Source organism: Otolemur garnettii, unplaced genomic scaffold (assembly GCF_000181295.1).
Source record: "Otolemur garnettii isolate 467f Iridium unplaced genomic scaffold, OtoGar3 scaffold00086, whole genome shotgun sequence".
Classification (NCBI taxonomy): domain Eukaryota; kingdom Metazoa; phylum Chordata; class Mammalia; order Primates; family Galagidae; genus Otolemur; species Otolemur garnettii.
In genome coordinates this window covers 5,949,652-5,971,524 of record NW_003852481.1, presented here as the reverse complement: position 1 = coordinate 5,971,524, position 21,873 = coordinate 5,949,652, and the positions used below count along the sequence as shown (strand labels likewise).

Here is a 21,873-nt window from a genome sequence, read left to right as displayed (position 1 = left end):
TTTTTGTTTTGGTTGCAGCCGTCATTGTTGTTTGGCGGGTCCGGGCTGGGGATTCGAACCCGCTACCTTAGGTGTACGTGGCTGGCGCCTTAGCCGGTTGAGCCATAGGCGCCAAGCCTATAATGGGGTTTTTTTTTGGATCACAACGTAAGTCAAGCAGCATCTGTATTCTGAGCTGTGCAACCATCACCACAATCAATTTTAGAAAATTTTCATCACTCCAAAAAGAAACCCCATATCCATTAACAGTCATTATCTATTTCCCCCCAACTTCCCCTGCCCCCAGCACCTACTCATGTACTTTCTGTCTTTATAGATTTGCTTATTGTGGACGTTTCACATGAATAGAATTATATAACACGTGGCTGCTTTCACTGAACATGTTACGAACACGTATCATGTATCAGTACTTCATTCTTTTTTATGGCCACATAATAGTCCACGATAAGGATATACCATATTTTGTTTATGTGTTCATCAGTGGATCGATGGACATTGGGTTGTTTCCCTCTTTTTCTGTAAGTTTTTGAGTGGACACAAGTCTTCGTTTCTCTTGGGTATATGCCCAGGAGAGAAATTGCTGAAACTACGTGTAGGCTTCTGAGGAGCTGCCAAACTGTTTTCCAAAGTGGCCATACCATCTTATGTTGCCCCCAGTAGAGTATGAGGGTTCTGATTCTTCCACATCCTTGATAACACTTGATACTATCTGTATTTTTATTATAATCATTTTTTAGTGGTACCAAGAGTACCTCATTGTGGGTTGTTGTTTTTTTTTTTTTGAGACAGAGTCCCACTATGTCACCCTTGGTAGAGTGCAGTGGCGTCACAGCTCACAGCAACCTCCAACTCTTGGGCTTAAACAATTCTCTTGCCTCAGCCTCCCAAATAGCTGGACCTGCAAGCACCTGCCACAACACCCAGCTATTTTTGGTTGCAGTTGTCATTGTTATTTTAGCTGGCCCAGGCCGGGTTCAAACTCACCAGCCTTGGGTCTATGTGGCTGGCACCATAACCACCGTGCTGTGGGCACCGAGCCCTCATTGTGGTTTTGATCTAAATCTCCTTGGAGCTGATGGAGTAGGGCATCTTATCTTTTTATGTGCTTACCAGCTATGTGTCTACCCTTGGAGACAGGTGTGTTCAGGCCCTTTGCTTATTCTTAGATTTGTATTTTTCTTTTAATTGTAAGAGCTCTTTTTACTTCTAGCTTTAAGTTCCTGCTCAGATATATATTTGTAAATATTCCCTCTCCTTCCAAAGGACTCTTAGCACTCGCAGAATAGAATCCAGATGCCTTTCTTAGGCGAGAGGCCTGCCTGATCCTGCCTTCATCCCCTCTTCCCTCTGCCCATCACTGGCCTGTTCCTCCAACGTGTCGGCCTCAGGGCTTTTGCAAGCGCTCACTCCCTTTGCTTAGAGATCCTTCCTGGAAGTCTTCCTTGCTTTAAGTCTCTGTTTAGATATCGCCTTCTTACAGATCCCCGACCATTTTATCACAGCCTCATTCTCCCTGTCTTTCTCTATCCTTTATCCTGCTTTCTTTTTTTCTTAGTGGCACTTAGTATGAATAACCTGACATCATATCACACACTTATGTGCCGAGACCGTTTCTCAGTTAGAATTTCAGTTCCATGAGGGGAAGGAATGTTGTTTGTCTGTCTCCTGTTACTAGATCTTAAAAGCCCAAACAGTGCCAGACATATCTGGGCACTTGATAGGAACTTGATAGATGTCTATTAAATGAAATATACCCACTACTGTTACTTGAATGCTTACTATGAGTAAATGCGCCACATAGCACTTCAAATAAAATACCTTATTTAATTCCCACGACAACCCTATGCTATGAGGTAGATCCTATTGTTACTCTATTTTCTAACAGACGAGAAACCTAAACTAAGAGTTTAAATAATTTATCCGTGATCCTACGAACAGGAAGTAGCAGAATCAGGATTAACCCAGGCAGTCTTAAGGCATGAACTACAAGGCTCTATCACGCCTCCCCCAATTACTGATTTGCCAAGCAAGTCCCTCTCCCTCCTTCCAGCCTCAGTTTCCTCACTGTGACACGGGCGCACCTTCCTCCCTTACAAGGTTCCTGAACAACTTGCCAAGTAGAATCAGGCGAAGCACCAGCAAGAGTGCCTGGCACGTCAGGAGCATTGGGTAAGGGTGAGCTGCTGTGATGATGATGTGATGATAATGATGGCAGTGATGCTGATTATAATAATAAGATGACTTTAGTGCTGTGAAATTAATCCTTTGAAATCAAATAAAGCTGTATCATTATTAATTAATACTGTTCAAATGCATCCTTGCGTACAGATTGATTTCATGTAGACAATGCCTCAACTCTTGCAGAGGGGGGCCCGGCTTATTCCAGCCACATCAGGGTTCTACCAGATGGAATCCAAAAGATTTCTTGACCAAGGGAAGGGGATGCTTAGATAACAATGCACATTTTCTGAGGCCTCAGTAAGAGTATACTCAACGCCTCCATGAAGGTGGGATCTCAGTGGCCTGTTAGAGACAGGTCTCAGCGTAACCCAGGACAGGGTTCTTATGCGGGAATGTCATATTTGTAAATTCCTATCCAGCCACCCCACAGGCAAGAGGAGCTGGACGCAGCAAAAGCCCTTCCCCACTCACCATTCCCCCAGGAAATGGCCGGCTATCATGTTTGTTAAAAAGAGGTCACCACCAGCCAGTTCACCTCTGTGTGCTATCACACCGTGTGACATCCGGAGGAGGTGGGTCAGGGTCCACTCACCTGTGTGGGTCTGCCTGTGTGTCTCCAGGGCATCCTCCTTCGAAAACTGGGCACCGCACTGATCACAGACGAAGGCTTTGGCTCCCGCTGAAAGAAAGGAGAGGCAGTTACCACCAGAGCAATAGCACGTGGGGGGGCAGTGCTGGGCCACAGCCACACAGGGGCACACGGAGGGGATGAGCTGGGCAGCTGTGAAGACCCTGAGTGAGGAACAACCCGCAGCCCCAGTGATCAGCTCAGACCCTCCTCCAGGAGGTGACCACCCGACTAAGTTCCAAATGTCCTCGCCCAGGATTCAGGCGACAAACTCTGAGAAAGGGGATCTGAACAGCTAGCTCCCGGGAAGGGACAGACAGGAGGAAATAATACCAATGAGGGGACAGGTGCCCTGGTGCCTGAATGGGCTTCACGGGAAAGCAGCAGTGGCTGACCTCGCCCTTCTGGAATACCACAGGGATCTTGGACTCAGTACGCCCTTAACTAAACTCCCAGTCTACCCCCGCTGCTGCCTGCAGCTGACCACTTAAAACCCCTGAATGGCTCCCTGAAGCCTGGAGAACGAGATCCACGCTCCTGACCACAAAGTGCTTCTTGGTGTACTCATCCCTTCTGCTCCCTCTCTCACACCCCAGCCTGCTCCCTTCTTTCCAGCCATGCTGAGCTCGTTGGAGGAGCGATGTTCTTCCTCACTCCAAGGTTCCTGCACTCTCTTCTGCACATCCTCCACCTCTGATGTCCTTCCCCGATCCCCTGGCCACTGTGGCATAGCCAGAGCCGCTATTCATCACTTAGGTACCAGCTATGACACCGGCACCCCATCACTGGGTGAGGTGACCCTTCTTCGTGCTCCCACAGCATCCTCTACGTTCGAGTTCTTGGCCCCCCTGCAGTACTCCGGTCTAAATGCCCAGGGACCTGTCCCCCTCCCCCACTACACAGTAAGCTTGTCATCTTGCCCACAGCTGCATCTGTCTGACACACGGTGGGAACCTATTACTACCCATATTTGTGGAATAAACAAAATGCATTCAGAGCCACTCAATTTAATAGACGTTTTTAGAACCATTATTTACAAGGCCAGGCGTGACAACGGCACCATGTCAAGATGAAACAGTACTTTTTGTCACTGGCTAATAATCTTCAAGGCTTTAATATGTTATCTGGTCCAGGGGGTCATCTGTCACAAGCCTGGACACTTTTCCCTTCAAGATGTCCCCTAAATGCATCTCTTTCACTGCATGTTGATAATCACTGCCCCACCCAGGCCCTGGTATCATATCCAGAGCACTATAAGATTCAAGGATGGTTTCCACACCGCCAGCCACCCTCCCTCACCGCTAGGTCTCTGAACACTTTTCTGTACATCTTGTCCCTCTGACAATCTCCCCTGCTTCCCTGGCCACTCTGGGGCCCCTCGATCCCTCACATTTCCTTACTCCACAAGATACGACGGCTCACAATTTGTACTGATTCTAAATCTCTCCACTTGGTGTCAAGGCTTCGCATAACCTGTCCCCATTAGCTGCCCAACTTCATGGTAGGCTGTCCTCACTGGCCCTGTCCGTCCACGCTGAATCTCTGTGCTTGCCCATTGTCCAGTCCTGCCCCTCCCTCTATCCCAGTCCCATTCCATTCTCAAGACCAGAGTTTATGGACACTAAATTCTGCAGCAGCCAGGCGCGGTGGCGCACACCTGTAATCTTAGCACTCTGGGAGGCCAAGGCAGGACAATTGCATGAGCTCAGGAATTCAAGACCAGCCTGAGCAAGAGTGAGACCCCATCTCTAGTAAAAGTCACCCAGCTACTTAGGAGGCTGAGGCAAGAGGATCACTGGAACCAAAGAGTTGGAGGTTGCTATTGGTTATGATGACACCACAGCATTCCAACCAGGGTGAGAAAGTTGGACTGTGTCTTAAAACAACAACAACAACTAAGCCCTCCAGCCCCTTCCTGCTCTGCCCTTTAAACCTACCACTGCATTTTGTTCTTTTCCGTATGCCTCAGCACTTTTTTCAGAATACCTGTGTTTTGGTTTTGCATTAGGGCCTTGTAAGAGCCAGAACTACTCTCACATACATGCAGTCCACAGTGCTGTTTTCAAATCACCTCCAATTCCCTGAGGCTTTACTATATACCAGGCATGGTGCTAAGTGCTGAATACTAAATATGCATCACAGCAATCATCCTAGCAGCCATTTATAAAATACTATTATCCCTATTTTGCAGATGAGTAAATTCCAGCTCAGAGAGGTTAAGTGCTTTGCCCAATATTAATAGCAAGGAACAACAGAGGTGAATTCCAACCCAGGCAGCTTGACTTCACAGCCTTCCCTCTTAATCCCTGTGCCCTTCAGCCTCCCTAGGGTTCCACCTTCAGTGATGCTCCATGGACGAGTCGACCGCAGTGGCTCAGACCCACAATCCCAGCACTTTGGAAGACTGAGGCAGGTGGACCGCCTGAGCTCAGGAGTACCAGACCAGCCTGAGCAAGTGTGAGACCTCATCTCTACTAAAAAGAACAGCAGCCACTGTGGCACATATCTGTAGTCCCAGCTACTTGGGAGGCTGAGGCAAGAGGATCACTTGAGCCCAAGAGTTTGAGGTTGCTGTGAGCTATGACAACACAGCACTCTACTCAGGGTGACAGAGTGAGACTCTGTCTCAAAAAGAAAAAAATAATAATTTTTCATGGATAAAACCTCATGGTGGAGTCTGGGTTTCCTTCTCTCAACTCAAAAAAAAAAAAAAAAAGAAAACTCCAATTTCCCATTTTACACACCAGAGCTTTTAATGAAATTGTATCTGGAAAAATGGTTCCACTACTCTTAAAACGTTTGAAAAATAACTCTAAATACAAGCTGTACCAGCACAGACGTAAACACCAGTGAACGGTTCCTGCCAGTGGGACTGTTGGAGGAGGATGAGGAGCAGGTGCAGAAGGTGGGGGTCCCAGGCAGGCAATGACCTGGTCTACCTCACTGACACCTGCATTCCCACCATGAGCAGGAGATTCTCCAGGCAGTGCCCAGGGAGTTGACTGAGTACCAAAGTACCCCAGGGAAAATATAAAATCACTTTAAAAATAAATACTGCCATTTGTCTTAGGTGGCTGGGTTGAAATGTCCTCCAGGCAGGGAGAATGGCACGGTGACCTCTGGGTGTCCCTGGGTGCTGCAGGGGGTCCTCAGGCCAAGCACCTGGTACATGGCTTATAGAGCTTTGAAGAAAGAGCCAAGAAAATTTCCATCGGGGATGACGCAAAGCAGTCACAATGCGTGTTCACAGAGGTGGCAGCCAAGACCACTTTTTATTCATTCACCCTGGAAATGCAGAAGGTACCTCAAACAGCAGAGTGGGCCCCAATGGGGAGGCTGGGGCTACATGAAGCCATAGCTCCCTTGCAGCCAGAAACTTCCCCCATGTCCCATCAAAATCATTAGCCGTCAATGATTTTCTGTGGGTCTGTAAGGGATCTGATTTCAATTATCTTTCTTTCTTTGATTGTCTGTTTTCATGGCTCCCTAGAGAACCGGGGAGCACAGGCCCAAGGGGGATGGCCAGGCTACAGAGGCAGGTCGCCTCGTGGGCTCCCCATCACTCCGGAGCCCACAGCCGGCTTCCAAGGGATGTGGTACGGCGGGTTCTTAGAAAACAGCCTTCACTGTGGCTGTCGCCTCTTCTCGCTTTAATGAGTGAGAAGCAGAGAGAAGGGAAGGAGGGCAGGTAGGGACTCGGGCCGGATGTGTGCCATCAGACAAGTGCAGATGAAGATAAAACAGATGAGCACACGTGATCAAGCCAAAGCTGCTGGCTTGGCCCAAGCCTGACCACAGCCCCTTGCCTTCAAAGTCCCACCACATCCCCACCTCGCGGAAGTCACGAAACTGAGCTGAGTACGTGAAAAACCTGTCCTCAGCCAGTCTGGGTCAGACTTCTCGTCAAACACAGACACCACCGGCTCCGCAGCCAGTCCCCACTCCCGAAGCCCTGGTCTTCCTCCCACCACCACCCAGACAGACTCTGACAACACCCCCCACCTCCCCAGGGTGAGCCAAGGAGCAAAGACAGGCAGTGCCACAGCCACACCAGCCGAGCAGAGGGAGACAGACAAAATCCTTCTCCTGAGGAGGCTTGTGCCTTTAAATCGTCTCTGTAATGGCTGGCTCAGAGGCAGAAATATTTGGCAGCCCTGAAATTAAAAGTGATAAATTTCCTCGCCAAGCTTTGATCGATAATAGAGGCCTCATCTGTTAATCAATAAGACAGTCTCTGCCTGTTTACGGTGCATATGTTGCTCACTGCTGCCTTCAGTATGATGTCAAGTTTGCATTCAGAGCAACTCAAGTGTGTATAAACCACATGGCTATTCCCAAAATGCATTACGGTGACATCACTCAGCCACTGATACATTTATAAAGCATCAATGGGAGGGGGACGAGGGAGAGAAGGAGGTCATGCCAGATGAACACAACGGGTGCATATGGGCCTAGTAACAGCATTTAGCCCCCACAAAATTTTCTGGGCTCATCCTGGAGTGGGGAGAAGTTCAGGGACACAGCTCAGGGATGGCCGTGACTCATCAGATCCTTCCTGCACACAGGGTCTGAATTTTGGGCATCCATCAAGTACAAGCCAAGAAGTGGATTACAGTAAATAAACAAAATTCCTGTCCTCATGGAGTTTACATTTAAAAGGGGAAGGCGGATTTTCAAAAAGCAAGTAAACATAAAACAGGCCAGGTGGTGCTAAGTGACAGAAAGAGCAATACATTAAGTGAAGAGAGCGTGCCAGGGCTGCTCTGTGACGCAGGCTGGTCAGGGAAGACCTCTCTGATGAGCTGACACCTATGTGGAAAGGTGAAGGTGAGGCCATGCCAGGCACAGGAAAAGCATGAAGGGCAGCTACACAGAATGCAGCCGGTGAGGGCAGAGTGGGACAGGGCGTGCAAGGGACAGGTTCAGGAAGGGAAATTAAACAAGGGAGAACGGCAGACAGTAAAGGGGGCTAGAGCTTCGCTCTCCTCCATAGCAGTCACAGATCCGAGGGAACCAAGGAAAGGAATAGCAGGATCTATTGGGAGAACTGGGTCCCGCGCCGGACTTGACCACTCCCTGCTGTGGCCATCACACGTCAATGCACCCACTTCCCGATCTGTTAAGTGGGAATGACTGCTACTGCCTCAGGGAGGCTGCTATGAGGACTGACAAAGGTAACAGACAGTAATGGACCCAAAACACCAAGCACCCTGCAGGTGCCATAAGAGATCATTGATCATTACACCTCAGGAGGCAATGCAGTGTGGTTAAGAGCTCAGGACTGGGGTCAGACAGTCCGGAGTTCAAATCCCAGCTGAGCTGGGTCCTTCAGAAGGTTGTAACAAGGTGGGTGAAGTGCTCCTCCCATATCTAGCAGGGAGACGAATAGAACCAGTGAGCAGCCGCTACCATCATCACCAGTCACGACTCCTTTAAGAAAGAGCTCCCTTTAGTGCAATTAAAGGATGATTGATTTACTGGAATCGGATGTACAGTTATTTGGGGGCCATTTATCTTGTGTAAAGTGAGTCTTGAATTTATAACGATGTATTGCACCGCACGCACATGCACACATGTACGTGAGCACATGCACAGACACTCACACTTACCCACCCCCCCACCCCCCCCCCACACTCCTTGTCTAATTTAAAGGTGAGTGATTGTTTTGTTGAGGGGAGCAGAGAAACCTGTCATAGAACCGTTATTGGCAGCTATCCACTAACCCGGCTCTGAAGTCTTCCCTGGACAAGTCTCAGGAGCCCCATCCCACTGCCCTGTTTCTGGGCTCGTCTCTGGTTCCCTAGCAGACGGTAAGCACGCTGAGAGCAGGCTCACATCCGTCGTGGGCTCTCCTGTATTACCGACATCTCACGTCCTGCCTGGCATGCAATTTATGCTCACTAAACGTCTGTTAACGAAGAAAACCCTAGGCAGGTGTCTGGGTGCAGAACTGGTCTGGAAAGGGGCAGCAGCCTTTCAGGGCACTGCCAGGCTGTCCCCTAGGGGGTGGCAGAGTCCTTATTCTACACACTCTAAGTTGTCCACTGCCCTTTTATAAAAACTCAAGGACTGGGTCTCGGGCAGTTCCCAGGAAAGGTTAGGAAGCGGGGCTGTCTGCTTCCTCTGGAGCAAGACCTCCCTCTCTTCAGCCCTTCTGCTCCCAACCCAGCTGGCCTGCATGCCAACCCCAGCAGCAAACACACCACCCTCTCTCCAGCACACCCTGCGAGCCTTCTATCCCCATCAAGCCCTCAACTGACAGGCAGTGAGCTGCTGGGTGACTCTCCGACCCTGCCAGGCACAGAGTTTATCTGAAAATTGATGTACCCAACTGTTAAAGAGACAGACCACAGACATCCTTGCCCCCGCCAGTCTCTCAGAGATCCTACAGACGAGAGCTTCTGGATGTTCTCAGCGCCACTTGGGAGTGGGGAGGTGTCTGATCATTTTGGGCTTCCCAAACCTATACCTTTCTCCCTTCCCCCCTAGCTCCAGAAGGTAAGACAGGGGATAGGGGAAGGAGGAGGGTTCAAATCAAGCTGAGGTCTGGTAGAAAGAGAGGGTGCAGATGCCAGCGCCCTCGCTGAGGCCTCTGTGTGTGGGTGCCAAGGAGTGCCCTGAATCATAGAAACAAAAGAGAGACCAGCCAGGAACACAGTTTCAAAAAACATAAAGCTTTCGCTACATGCCCAGGATTCCAACGACAAGGCAGCTGAAATATAGGAGAAGTGGCGACAAGCCCTCTGCAGCTGCCCTCACACCCCTGCCTGTGGCCTCTCCCCCATGGCAATCTATAGAGTTTCCACCCCACCATGCCTTCCTAAGAAATGGGGCCGGGGTGCGTGCTGAGCACCTAGGAAGGCAGTGGAAGACGCTGAACACGATCAGACACGAGGTGGTGTCTTTCTGGAGGAAACAGGCAGAAGCCAATGAGAGAAGGAAAAAAAATTCCAGAGCCCTCCCTCTCCAAACCCTCTCCCACCCCCATGCTAATAAGAAGGAAAAAGAAAAGAACCACTGAAAAAATACCTCGTGTTTGCCAGCAACTAATGTTGAGTGGTGTGTCCTTTTTTAAAAAAAAAAAAAAAATTCCTTGAGATTTTAAAATAAACATCTTGAATGTTCTGATGAGATATGCATGCCTGCTTACATAAGGAAGTACAAAGTGTACCAAAACAGCAGACCCAAAAAAAGCGTAAGCTGTCAGAACAATGAGTACAGACGCAGGGCATTTTACAACAGGCCATGGTGTACAGTTTTATTTACAGTACCTCTTATCAGACAGAGAACAGTACACTGGCTGCCAATTCCAAAGGCCGGCACTGTGTGTTCTTTCCCTCAAGGAGATGTGTGCTCCCCAAGAGGAGCTGGAAGGCATGCTCGCTCGCTCTCTCTCCCTCTCACCTGCTCTTTCTCTGCCTCTCTTTCTCCTTTATCAACAAAATAAAGAAATGATACAGAACCAGAATTCCTATCAGGTCTCAGGAAAGAGGATGAAAGGAGAGCAGGTGGGCTGAGGCTGGCTGACTAGATGAGAAACCAGCAGCCCTATCTCCTGGTTCAGGGTCTGGGTCAAGGACAGCTGTAGCTGACGACCTCAAAGCCCGGCCTCACCGCAGGATGGGAGGGTGAATGAACAAATGACGTGGGGTTCCAAATCAAAGACGGGGCTCAGACAACCACCAGGAAAGTTACCCAGGCTGAGCAACTCACACGGGACTGAGGGTGGCTGGTTTTCAGATCTGAAGTCAGTTTCCCACCAAAGACTGGTAAAGGGCTAACACCTCACACTTGGTTAAAGCCCCAAGGTCTCGTCTGTGTAAGACTAGACCTTGGAATGGGTCAAGAGGAAGTGCTGAGGCATCTCTTCATCTGAGAGAACGTTTCTTATCCTCTCCCATAAATGTCATGTGATTGGGAGGCCGCACATGGCCTGGTGTCTTCGGCTTTTATGGAGAGCCCCACTCTCGAGTCCCACAGAGAGAACACTGGTCTCCTTGCCCCTGTCTCTGCAGCTCAATTCTCAGCCAAGGAGGCTTGGAGAGCGCCTTTGTTAGCACTTTTAGCACCAGCAGGTAATCCTGAAGGCTTAGACACGCTGCCCACAGCCTGGACAAACGCAAACAAGCCACATGAGGCTGCGCGGTGAAGTAGTTTAAGAACACTCACTGGAATCACACAAACTCAGAGCCAAGTCCCAGATCTATCATGGACACCCTGGACAAGCCAATCATCTTTTCTAGGTCTGTGTCCTCACCTACAAAACTGGGCTTAAGAGTGTTTATGTCACAGGGTTGGTTGAGCAATGATTAATTTAAATAATATACGTGAGTTTTCAACACTGTCCCTGGCATACTGTAAGTGCTCAATAAATGCTAGCTGTCATTAACATGAACACTGGTATCGCCATTATGTAATGCCCTGAGGTGAATGGATGAGACGCACAAATGTCAAATGCATGCAAATGGCATCTGACACCATTTAAACAAGACACAGAGAAAGAAGGGGGGAAAGATGGACACGCTAGAGGCCAAGGCTCCACGGAGCAGACCTTCTCCAGGGGGTGGAAGGCAAAGGCAGGCAGGTGATACTAATCACTGTGCAGCCCTCCCCGGAGAAACCCTGCTACACACATCATACAAGTAAAGGCAGGGCCAGATCGCTCTTCCCCAGAGGGCACCAAGGACATGGCATCTCCACAGTCAGCTGCTGTCATCACTCACGGCCAATTTTTAATGGCATTATTATCCTGCTAGTGCCTACCCAGAAGGTAACGGAGGAGTGCAAACCAGTTTAAGGCAGATTATTTTAAATAAAAATACAAATAAGATGTTAAGCTTACTGCAGATTTGAAACCTTAAAAATCCTCCTGAAGGTTAAGAGCAGTGATTTGGGGGTCTTAGCTCACCACTGCCTCTCACTGCTTTCCTCCCCTAGCAACTTCCACAACTGGGAAATCGAGGTACGGCAGGCTTCATTCAACACAAGGGCACACAAGCCTCTCTTACTTAGGAATGTCAGCTCTGCTATGACGGGACAGACGTCTGTCCATACATGCCTTGTCAACTGGGAGATCTCCCCGAGGTTCAGTCAAGCCCCACAAACTGAGTCCTACCGTGGACAGTGGCCGGACATGGCTTTGGGGCTGTTCCACTCACTGGTGGTCTTGTTCCAGCATCAACTCTGTAGCCTCAATTCCTTAGAGTGGGGCCATTAACTCTCATAAGATAGTTTAAGCAAGAATCTAGATGAAGTACTTGGCATGCATACACACAGTAGGTGCTCAAGTCATGGTCATTGTTAGGGTTATAGAATAATTTCCCTTTGCCAAGCTAATGAGTACCATGAGACTGTCCGCTGGCCAGAGCTTCCAGGAGCTCCAGCCCATAATATCTCTAGTCCCATAGCTTCTGGGAGAAGGCCTGACTGCAGTGAGTTGAGTAGATGTGATGCTACATTCTACAGGGATCTTATACGCGTGATACTCCACTGTCTGGGGGAGAAATGGGCCCTTTGGTGAGACAAGGTAGAGTTCCCAAAGTACCCAGAGAAACTGACTCAGGGCCCCAACTGTCACTGCCGGAGCTGTGTGACCCTTGGTGAAGGCTTTCACCACTCCACCTATAAATGACAAATCTTAAACTTGGACATCTCTAAGAGGGAGGAAAGATGAAAAGATGAATGGGTGTTGTGTGAGAAGCTGGAAGCTCAATGCAAAGAAAGTAAGTTACTATGCTGTGGCTGTAAAAGGGAGCTCAAATGCTTACAGGCCTTGGCACTGGGAAGGTGCCAGGGGGACCAAGCTAGAGCTGGGCTCCCCAGTTCAGCCAGCAGGATCCCTCTCGGGGGAAATACTTTGCTCTACTGGGCTGGCAAAATGGAACAGAGTCCAGACACTGGGAGAATCATTAGCCAGAGTCAGACTGAGCCAATTAAGTTGTGTCAGAAGCTGACCCCTGAGTTCCAGGGAACACCTGGGCTTTCAGGTGCTCATAGCTTTGTTTTGTTTAAGAGAGACAGCATTGCAGTCTTGGCATTTGTAAGAGGCTGGGTAAAAAAGCCAGAGAAATGAGACTGAGGATTTCTGCCATGTTTTTATGCGATAACTCCTCAATCCCTGGACGCCAACAATCACCTTCCTTCCTGGGTCCACTCAGGGATTCTCAAGTGAGAAGTTCATGATGAGAAGAGGGGCTTCTGCTGGCACCCAGCGCTCGAAAAGCTCCATGTTAACCTGAGCCACTGGTCTCCTCTCGTCCTCAATGACCTCCATCCTGTCTTCTGAAGCAACTTCAGAGAGTCTGTCTATGGTCCTGCACCCTAAATACAGTGTGGGGGATCACCCCTCTTTTCCAGGGTAAGACTCATGACATTGCCTGGGTAATGGGAAGGTGAAAATCAAGACCCATCTGGAGGCAGTGGCCAGGATCATACTGGCCCCAGATACATTCCAAGCTGTATCTACCACCACCTTGGTCCCCCAACATCCCCTGACACGCTCTCTGCTGAAATTTTCTGCTTAAAGACGTCTGTCTACTCAGCCGTAGTGGCTTTCTGCTCCTCCTGCCCTTTCTCCAAGCTGGTTACTTCCACCCTCATTTCTCACCGACTGAAAAGTATGCTGAGTCCTCTTACAAGGCCAGGATCTCTATATTGATAATTCCTTCATTCCCAGAATCCCCTGTTCTCTCCCAATTCTTCTCCACAATCTCCCTCCAGTGCCACTCGTGACTGTCTCTATGGTGTGTATGTGGTGTGCACGCCACTTGCGACTGTCTTTTAAGTTCAATCACCCTTAGGGAACCCTACTTCAACAAATGGCAAGACACAAAGCCTTGCAGAAGGCTCAAGATGCTGTCTCAAGTGTGATAACCACTGCACTCGTCCAGAAACCAGTTAGCAGAGCTGTGTATACATGTGTCTGTTGACTGTTCCCTTGGCTGCGAGCTGCATAAACCCTGCAGATGGGAGCTTCTCTTCTGGAAACTCCGCCAGGAAGCAGGACCACAGTTCTCCTAGATGTCCTAACAGGGCTGCAGGGAAGAGGAAGGGTTCAGTCTGGACAGGAGCCCCCCTGTCTAAGCAGGACCCTTGCTATGCTCCCATGACAGATGGTTTAGCAGGAAGAATGTGGGATTTGATGTCGACACATCTGAGATTTTAGCTCAGCTAGCCACTCTACATCAGGAGCATCAGCAGATTGGCCTCTCTGAGCCTTGGTTTCCTTACCTGCTATGATGATACATCCCTCCCATCCTTAAAACAGGATTGCAAAGTTGCATAATCCCAGGGACAACACTCAGAAATGAGGCTGCAAGGTTTAAACGAGATGATGCACTTGAAGGTAGCAAGCACAGAAAGTGGAACTCAACAGCCACACAGTGATGACTCTTTCTCTCCTTCCAAGGATCCCAGAGGTCCAGCCAGGCCCATCTTTCAATGAGAATCTAGCATGCTTCTGTCACAGCACTGACAGTAATCACAATAAAGTATTAATAACACGTACCACCCGTTTATCATGACACAAGCATTGTGCCAACTACTTTATAAGCAATATATCATTTAATTCTCCCAACAACTCTAAGATCACTCCCCATTTCATAGATGTGAAAACAGGTTTTAAAAGCCTAGATTACTTGCCCAAGTTCTCGTAACTAGTAAGTGTCAAAGAAAAAGCAAGAACTCTCCATCAGTCTGGCAGCATAGGGAGACCACCTAACCAGAAAGGCCTTTGATCATATAAAAGGTTAAAAAGTAAGAAGTTCATATTAAGGGGAATAGAAAAAGGTCCCAAAGGCAGTGCACCCCTCTGCAATTCTTCACACTCCAACTTGCCCTTTGGCATCAGATCTTCCCCCAGGATGCCAAAGCCAACGTCCTTGTTTCATGCACTCTTCTCTGAGCCCCTGCCCCATTAGAACAACCCTCAACTCCTGGTCCAGGCATGGAACAGCACTGACCATCAGAGAATGCCTGGCTGGGGAGCCAGCAGCATCAGGGCCCAGATCTGGCTCTACTATGGCCTTCAATGTATTCTAAGACACTGCTTTCCTTGGCCTCAGTTTCTGCATCTGCAAAATAGACATCATGTTTGTAGCCCCTCCTAGACGCCTAAAGCTATTCTAAGGAGGCACGAGTGGGTCAAAGACATGAGATTGTATGGGGCGTTACAGAGGAAAAGGTACAACCAATCTTTAAGACTGACTTTCAAAACTCCAGTTAGGTATGTCCCTAAAGCTTGAGTCTCTTCTCAGGCTGACTTCTCCTGTTGACTTCTAAGCAAGCACGATGTTCTATCATAAAAAACAATCAATTGCATTCACTTAAAGTAGAAAAAATGGCCTCTCACATTGATGAATCACATCGAACTACAAAGAATGAAACAGACAAGGTTTCACGGTCAACAGCCAATTTGCCAAAAGTCCTTTTATTACACTTTCTCTGAGCATCCTAGTTAATCAAGGATTTCCAGAGCAGACCCTCACTCTCGGCTCTGAGGGTCTCTGCTTCCCCACTTCCCTCTGCATGGGCCGCCTATAACCTGCCCTCTCCTCATTGTCCCAGCTGGACCTGCTTCCCCTACAACACCAGGTAAATTCAACTAGTTTGGGGCTTAGTATGTAAATTTGGGGCCCAGAGTTCTGTTACATTAAATTCATTAGCGCGCACACACACACATACACACACATAAATCCCTGCACACACGCACGGAGGTTTCTTCAAACTAAGAGAGAAGCAACCAACCCACCGCCTTCATGGTGACTCTACTCTTGAATGACATCTGGGGAAGAGCCCTCACTACCTGGCCTGCTGGTCCCATACCCACCACCATCTCAGACCCAGGCCCAGGGGACTGCCACCCTCCCTCCCCCTTCCTTGGGCCCCTCTGTGGCACCTTGAGGCTCCAGACTCTCCAGGCCTGCTGTGGCTTTCAGAAAACAGAGCAGGCCTATTTTTAGCCCTTCTCAGCCTAATAATACTCCCCAACACCCATTGAGCTTAATCACTTTATTGAGGACAAGAAGCGGGCTCTCTAGCCCGGGTGCTTCTGATGTGAGGAAGTAGTAAAATGTTCAAACTGGTTAAAAATGACACTCATTGGCTTGCCTTTGGTGTTTCTGAAACCTTAATTGTGGCTCAGGCCGTGGATCTAAAGAACCTTGCAGGTTTCAGGGCCTGGCTTCCTTACCCCCTGCACCATAATTGAGGTGTTACATTACAGCTACAGCACTGACATTTGCAGGCTCAAAATTCAGACGCCTTCAGACGCCACACTCTTCAAAGCAGAAATATTGCCTGTCACACTTAATGCCCATTCTTAATATGAACCATCTCCCCACCACAAAACAAAACAAAACTCGCCTTTTCTGGCTCACCCCATGCCAAAGGTCCAGGTGGGGTAACCGTTTCCCATGTCAAGCCCATGGCATTAATAGTGCTTCTGACAACCAAAATGACGTTGAATTGCTGCTTGAAAACAGGAAGGTTTGTTTGGTGTAATTAGAGGACCTGTGAATTTGGTGTGTGCAGAAAGCAGGCTGTTGGCATCTCTCCTGCCTACACCTTTGAGACTAAGACTTCCAAAGCTCTAGGGAGAGCCCTTGCAGGCATGCAAGGTGTGCCACAGGAACTGTGGGCTGGGAGAAGTGGGCACCTTGGGAAGGGGACCAAAAAACTTTGCCCCAGAGGTGAAGATCAGGGGTTTCTGGGTCAGGCCGCCCTGGAACTACAACCCAACTCTCTCTTCCTTGCTGGGCCATCTGGGGCAAGTAAACTCAGTCTCCTCATCTGGAAAATGGTTGCAATGGCCGTACCAACCTCAAACAGTCTTGTGAACCTCAAATGAGGCAATGAAGTAAAGCCCCCCGCAAAGGGCCTGGCACCTGAGGCCCTCAGTCAATGTTAGCTGCCACCGTCCCTGCCATCTTCGGTTTCCTTCCTTCTGCCACGGGCTCCTTCTAAGACAGAGCGTTCTGCTTATGTCTCTTCAATCTTGCACGGGCAAGAACAAAAAGGGAATTGAGGCACTAGAATGGCTAGTTGTGTGCAGACCTGGGACCCTCTTGCACAGACGGCAGGGAGCTCCTGAAGACTCAGAGCAGTTAGTGGGGGCCTGGCCCATGGGCAGGAGCATTCAGGGGATGACCTCTCAGGCACCGTCTAGCCAAGTAAGTAACGGCTGCGTCTGAGGCCTGCAGACTCACCTGCATGAGTTCCTTGTATATTCCCGGGCGGCTCCCCCCCTTTGCTGCTTTCTCCCTTCCTCTGCTGCTCAGGCAAGATGCTTGGAGCACCACCATAAACTCCCTGCTCTTCGGAAGGCAGAGGCGGAATGCCTCATTAACTTTTCTAGCTAATTTTACAATTGAACCAAACACCACACTCCTGCTTCGATTCAGCTCGCCTCTGACTGGGACAAACTTTTATAACTGTGACATGGAGGAAGACAACAAAACAGGCCAGGCCAGAGACAGAAAGGAAGGTCCTCAAAACTCAAGTGGAAGAGAAGAGAACAGGAAAAAAAGAGGGGGTTAAAAAAAAAAAAAAAAGAAAATACAGCTCTCTATAGGGTCCCAGAGCAGAATTCTAAGCTGCACAGGGCTGAGCAGTGAGAGACGGAAGCCACGCTGGCCTGTGGTGTCAGAAAGATGGAGTGCTCCCGTGACAATGACTCTTCTTGTCACCTCAGGGGGCCAGGGGCTATATTGGGAAGCAGAGTTACATGCTGTCCTCTGAGGGGCATGATTCAATGCTGATGGGCAGCCGGCCAGAGGACAGACAGGGCCACCCAGAGGACATGCTCAGCTTGGCGAGGGCCTAGGGCCCCTTCCAAAGGGCACCAAAAGGCCCTTCTCAGCCCACCAAGCCAGCTCCTACCTCCTGATTAAGGTTCCCAAGGGGATAGAGTTTAGTGGGAGGATGGCATTTCTAAGAAAGTCTCACCATCAAGAATCCTATGGGATAGAAAAGACCCCTGGGGACTGCCATATCAGTCCCATATATACTGGCCAGCACCTCACTCAGCCATGACGAACAGACCCCCCAGTAGAGACAGAGTGTCATTCCGACCCTGCACCTTCTACAGGCAGGCCCCACTCTCAGTGCAAGGGTGGGTAATACAAATGGGACTCTGATTCTCTGGCTCCCCGGTCAGCTCCAAAACTTGCACCTGTCCCTCTCTGTCCTATATTCCTCAACTCCCGACTTCAGGCCCTAAATTTCTATCAGTGCAAAACCAGTCCTGCAGCACGGCCCTCTCAGATAGGCTGGGGGGCCAGAAGATTTGGGCTGCTCGGGCAGGAATCCCCAAGGGATGCAGTCTCCTAAAGGTCTGGTCTCCGGGTCTCTGCTTATCCTGGGTTCGTATTAGCGAAGGCAATTGAGGAAAGCCGACTCCAGCAAATCAAAAGTTTCAGGGAGTTCTCTCTTTACCCGGAGTTACCTTGTTACCGAAAACGACTGCGGCCTTGTATAATTACTCCAACAAAATGCAGCCGCCAATGAGCTCCCTGTGCTCAATTAGCTTATAATAGTCAGCGAGAGAGGGGCTGAGGTTTAATCCAACTACCCCAGAAGACTTTTTATACCAACTACCTAATGAAAAGTTTAGAATTTGCTTTTTTTTTCCCCTTTCCTTTTCCCTGGCAAGTGAAAAAAATTCCAATCAAAATGGGACTGGTTGGAGGGAGGGAAAGAAGAGGGAGCATGTTAACTACTGGGGAAAAGTCTAGAGAGACGTCTTTGTCAGGATGAATCCCGAGAGAGCCCCAACTGCAGAAGCACCTGCCCCTGCCTCCCCCTGGCTTCCCACCTAAGAGGAAAGCAAGCTCTGTCTTCACTGGGCACAGGCACACACAGGGCCTCCCCCCATGTGATCTGAGAAGGTAGGCTGGGCGCCTGAGACAGTCCCCAGAGTTCCTCCGTTTGCCCTCCTGGGTAACCAACTCTGTCCCAGACCTCACCAAGGGGCAGGTCTCTCAGGTGTTTTCTCCAACTGGGTTTCATGGAGCTCTGGGCATATTTTAGACTCTGTCGAGACCTACACGAGAAATTCGCGACACTGCAGGTCTGCACCCGATTTGAAACCTCATTTTCAGATGCGTGTTTGTCTTATAGCTATCTCAAATTGAAGGGACCACTTGAAGTGGCAGCTTTTCATTTTTAATACAATGTTTCTTAACCTGCAGCCCAAGGAGGGTCAGGATAATCGTAGGGAACTGAGGGCTCTCAAGTGGGAGAAAATGGGCTGGGAACCTCTTTCCAGGAGGACGTGGGAGGAGGAGGAAGGAGAAAGGGAGAGACGCCTTTCTGGCTGGTGCCAGCTCACAGAAGTCCTTGCTTCCTCTTGTCCAGAAAAGTAGGTCTACGCCCACCACAAAGCTCCTTCTGGACAACCCAGCAGGGAAGACCCCATCACAATCCTAAGAACCTCTTTTTTTTTTTTTTTTTGAGACAGAGCCTCAAGCTGTCCCCCTGGGTAGAGTGCTGTGGCATTACAGCTCACAGCAACCTCCAACTCCTGGGCTCAAGCGAGTCTCCTGCCTCCACCTCCCAAGTAGCTGGGACCACAGGCGCCCGCCACAACGCCCGGCTATTTTTTGGTTGCAGCCGTCATTGTTGTTTGGCGGGTCCGGGCTGGGGATTCGAACCCGCCACCTTAGGTGTACGTGGCTGACGCCTTAGCCGGTTGAGCTATAGGCGCCGAGCCCTAAGAACCTCTTTCTGGAAGCCTTTCCTCACCCTGGTCCTTGGGAGTTTCTCCCTGCTGTCAACTCACTTTTTCCCCTTGCGAGGACAACGAGCACACCCAGCCTTGTGCAACTCCTTCCCTTGCCAGAGGCCTCATGTCATCCTCTCAGCCAAACCACCAGCTTCTTGCACACAAGGATCCTGGCTTCAACTCCTCTGTCTGCCCTGCTGAGCTGTGCACACCACTGGCCCTCAGTTTGGTAGCTAACTGATGAACTAATTCATGAACGACTTACCCCCCAAACAGAGCTACGCGTGTGACCCAGAGTAGTCATTGAGGCTTCTCTGCTGCTCAGCCTCCACCATCTGGTTCCCATTTGGCTGATGTTTCACTCCCCAGGGAAGGCTCCAGCATCCCAGGCGTGTGCCTGGGCAGATGAGGTTGTCAGAGAACAGACCAAATGAGCCTGGAGCCAAGTGGTCCAGCTTCACTGGATGTCATCCAAAAGGCCAGGGAGGCTATAATCTTCCTGCTACATCACACTCCAGGATGCTGAGAGTCTAAGGAACTAGGAACATGGCTCCCACATGTCTGGGCTGCACCACAGGTCAGCTGCCCTTTTCACTCCTGGGCCAGCATCCCAGAGGGCCTCCTGCAGGAGCACAGCACCCAGCTGGGTGCCACGCAGGTGGAACCATGGGCAGCTCTCCTCCTGCCTTTTCTCTTTGCAAAGCATGGTGGTGGGGAGGAGGGTGGAGGGCGTGACACAGCCAAGCTGTTCCTGGGTGGGACAGCCACAATACTGACCTGCAGACCCTCCAGCAGTGGTTATAGAACCACCATACCCAAGCCCTACAAGGTTATGCCAAGAAGTAATAGCTACAACTTAGCAAGCAGTGAACACATACTCCTCTGGGGGAGCCAGAGGGGGCTAATCAGCCACACCTGCTCCTGGTGGCCCAAGTGCGAGGCACTCAACCAGCAGCCAATTACCGTGCCACCCTCTCCGCTCCCAGGACCCCTGAGGCAGGGCCTTCCTGGTGTCAGCTTCTCAGTTGCTGAGACATAGGTTAGCTCTACAAATAGAAAAGCAGGCATTCAGGCACAGAAACAGCACCAGGCCAGAGGCCAGGTCCAGCGAGCAGGAAGGTACACCAGGAAAGCAAGGCACAGGGTGGGAGGAGAGGGACAGAGACCTGTGTTGGAATCCAGTTCTGCCCCTTCCTAGCTATGTGGTCTTAGGCAAAATCTCAGTGTCCTTTTCTGCAAAAGAGAATGAGTGCATCTACCTTCCAAGGTTAAGGTTAAGAGTAAGTGAGTTCGGCTACGCAGATGTGCCTGCGAGATGGCAGGCATTCAATGAACCTAAGTGCCGTTCTCTCCTTCCTGCGCCCTTACCGTCCCTCCTGAGCCACTCATTTACTCAACAGCTACTTCCTGAGAGCCCGCTATGTGCAAGGGAGTGAGCCACTGATGCGGACCCTGCCGCCAGACTGCTGACTCCCACAGCCAGAGGGGAGCAGGGGAGCACCCCAGGTCTGTATCCTACCATGTGCCCGTCCATTGAAGGCCTGAGTTGTAACTACCGTGCAGGTCACTAAATTGACACTAGCACAGGGGGACAGAAAAACAAATCACACATTCTCAAGAAGCTTACAGTCTAGTAGGCAAAAAAGGCCGAGCAAATAAGTAGCTATGTAACAAAGAGGGTGACAGGAGCCGTAAGCGGGGTAGATAAACTGCTAAGAGCGATCAGATGGGGGCGGCCTCTTGTCCTGCCCAGACAGACGCGTCCCATGGCTGAGTCGGCTGACTTTTCAAAAGAGAAGAGAGAAAGGAACGCTCGCTGCTCTGGCACGCTGCCTAGCACGCGAGACAGGCAGGATCTATTTAAAACATCTAGAGGCAGGTTAGATCCTTTTCTGGCAATTCCCAAAACTCCTGGAGCTGACTGGGTAACCAGATAGAACCAATGCTGTCAAAATCCTAGAGATTAAAAAAGAAATCATTTAGCGGTTGGCAGGATGATAAAACAATCTCGCTATTCAACGGGAGGGTCCACACTCAGGAAGGAGGGGCTGGTGGGCGAGAAGGAGGGGACTGGGGAAAAAGGGAACACCCCACAAATATGGATCAGGGTGGGGGTGGAGGGGGGACAGACGGCCAAGGACATGTATGTTCTGTAGTTCCTCTACTACCTAATTAATTCAGTAGTTTCAAAAACAATTTTATTTATGTTCCCTTTACCACATCAAAGGTGAAAAAAATCCTACTGATGCTAAAATAATACCTCAAGGCATCTATTTTTAATCAGTTAAAAAAGGGGGGAGTAAGGGCAGAGTTTTTTAAAAAATTAAAAAAAAAAAAAAAAAAA

The 21,873-nt window shown here is 49.7% G+C and overlaps 1 protein-coding gene across 6 annotated transcripts in view; it reads right to left on the bottom strand.

Moving 5' to 3' along the window:
• ZBTB16 (zinc finger and BTB domain containing 16) overlaps nt 1-21,873 on the bottom strand; it is a 192,728-nt gene that overhangs the window by 64,586 nt on the left and 106,269 nt on the right. For all 6 annotated transcript variants that reach the window (XM_003794759.3, XM_012808162.2, XM_023516053.1 and 3 more), the window contains exon 4: nt 2,774-2,860. In XM_003794759.3, coding sequence (XP_003794807.1) covers nt 2,774-2,860 — 87 coding nt within the window. The remainder of the gene's footprint in view (nt 1-2,773; nt 2,861-21,873) is intronic.